This window comes from Mus pahari, chromosome 16 (assembly GCF_900095145.1).
Source record: "Mus pahari chromosome 16, PAHARI_EIJ_v1.1, whole genome shotgun sequence".
Taxonomy (NCBI): domain Eukaryota; kingdom Metazoa; phylum Chordata; class Mammalia; order Rodentia; family Muridae; genus Mus; species Mus pahari.
Window position 1 is genome coordinate 67,527,016 of NC_034605.1, and position 2,379 is coordinate 67,529,394.

The window sequence follows — 2,379 nt, forward strand, 5'->3', positions numbered from 1 at the left end:
ATTTTAATTCCAATGCCTAATGGCTTTCTGTTTCTACAGTTTAGTCCTTTCTTCCTCCCCCTTTAAGGGCACCGGTGAAACTACAGCACGATTGCATTCTTTTCTCCTTCCCCTAAGAAAACTCGGTTAAATGACTTTGTCTTCTCTTGCCTTTGACCCACAGCCAGTCCCCATCTGGATCCCTCCCCTCTACACTAGTTGATCTGTCTGTTCCCCTCCTTCAGCCCTCCTTACAAGGCGAGCATCCCCCAGCCGACCTAACACCAGCACTTCCGGTCCACCCCCTTGCCCATTCCCAGCTTCCGGTTTGTCCAAGTTCATTTGCTCCTGTTAGTGGGTTCGACTCCCTCCTAGTATCGGTCTCTGTCCACGGAGGTGCTTAGCATCTTAGTAGCCTCCTTCAAAGGCTTCATCCTAGTTCTTTAGCAGCCAGTAGCTGACTCCTACGGACTCCGGCTTAGCCCGCCAACAGGAAGGACGCCGACAGATTGCCGCCGCTCGATGTCCGCGGGGGCGTCTGGGAGTTGTAGTCCGGACCAGAGAGCCGACGCAGTTAGGGGCAAGACTGACCGACAAGCGCCATCATGTCTTTCGCAGGCACTCATAGCGCTGCGTGAAAGCCCGTCGGGGACAGCACCTGTCTTCTGTTTTATTTGCAACCTCTGGAACCCAGTGTCGGCTTCGTTAGTGGCTCCACTTCTACCGACCCCGGAGAAGGTGTGTAGTCGTGGTTCCTGATCCTGAGGTGGCATCGCATTCTAGATGGGGAACACGGTTTAAGAAAACCAACCGCATTCTGGATTGGACGTCATCAACCGTCCCCTCTCGGTTAGAGGGGAACCTGTTTTTTAAGCTTATGGGAGTCGGGGAGAGGACTCACTGAGCACTTTGCAGTTTTGGGGTGGACTGGTCATGTCCTGCTGAGGTCGGAAAATGGGCAAAGGTCGGGGAGCCATTGGGCACATTCCTTAGTGCCAGCCCCTTCCACCTTCAGGTTCGTCAGCTTTCTGCCTCCTCCCGCGAGAGAACACTGAGGACAGTATGGCTTCCACGCTTCCAACAACCTGGCCCCATGTGAGTAAAGGCTTCTTTTCAGCTTTTGAGTCGGCTCAGGGGCGGGCTAGTGGTGAGATGTTTGTTCTCAAATACCCTAGAGTTATGGGAGGAGTTGAAGGACTGCCCAAGAGGCTGGTTAGAATAGAAGAAACAAACAAACCGATTTCTGAACTGGAACTGGCAAGCCAGATTGAGGCTTTTCAATTCAAAAACAAAAAACACTTCTATTACATTTTGTGTGTGGGTATGCACATGTGTGCTATTGCCTGCTTGTAGAGGACAGTGGACACCTTTCCGGATCGGTACTCTTTTTCCAACAAGAGTCCTGGAGATCAATCAAACTCAGGCTTGGTAGCAGGCACCTTTACCCGCTGAGCCATCTCACCAATCCTTTTCAATTTTTTTTTTTTTTAAAGCTGGGGATCTGGTGAAAGAAACTGACAGGTGTAAGAAGATAAGAGACTCATGTTTAGTTTTCAGCAGCTACTTTAAGGAAGTGATAATTCAAAAACAAGAAAAGAGGAATAGATGGGAGCCAACAGTCCTATCCCCTGGTTATTGAGGAATGAACAGGTTTTCATAGACCATAGGTCTCACTTGTCCCCTGATTAGTGTCAGACCGATTTGCACAAGGATTCAGACAAAGGAACTTGAGATAAATAAAATGTAACTGGGTCATCTTGCTCAGCTTTCTATTTTTCTGTCACTGTGGAAGAGGAAAACCTGTGGCTGAACTGCATCTTGTGGCTTTTAGGAATCTGTGAAGTTTGAAGATATATCACTGAGATTTACTGAGGAAGAATGGACACTGCTGGATTGCCAACAGAAGTGCCTGTACAGGGAAATCATGATGGAGAACTACAGTAACATGATTTCAGTAGGTAAGCCAGCCTCCACTTTAATAAAGATCTGTTTGGGTGGGTGGAGCACGATTTTAATTCTAGCACTTCAGAGGTGGAAGAGGATTGGAAGTGCATTGCCAGTCTTGACTCTACCTTTCCCCACCTCAACTCTGACAGTTTCTTTCTTTTTTTTTTGTTTTTGTTTTAATTTTTTATTAGATATTTTCTTCATTTACATTTGAAATGGTATCCCAAAAGTCCCCTATACCCTCCCACCGCCCTGCTCCCCTAACCACTCACTCCCACTTCTTGGTCCTGGTTTTCCCCTGTACCAGGGCATATAAAGTTTGCAAGACCAAGGGGCTTCTCTTTCCAATGATGGCTGACTAGGCCATCTTCTGCACATATGCAGCTTGAGACACGAGCTCTGGAGGTACTGAGTAGTTCATATTGTTGTTCCACCTATAGGGTTGCAGACCCC

At 48.0% G+C, this 2,379-nt stretch overlaps 1 protein-coding gene across 1 annotated transcript in view; it reads left to right on the plus strand.

Moving 5' to 3' along the window:
* Window positions 1–349: 349 nt before the first annotated feature.
* The window catches only part of LOC110333614 (neurotrophin receptor-interacting factor 2), a 16,881-nt gene continuing 14,851 nt past the window's right edge, over window positions 350–2,379 (plus strand). Inside the window, exons 1-3 of the mRNA XM_029547459.1 lie at window positions 350–717; window positions 995–1,074; window positions 1,811–1,937. Coding sequence (XP_029403319.1) covers window positions 1,042–1,074; window positions 1,811–1,937 — 160 coding nt within the window. The 5' untranslated portion in view covers window positions 350–717; window positions 995–1,041. The remainder of the gene's footprint in view (window positions 718–994; window positions 1,075–1,810; window positions 1,938–2,379) is intronic.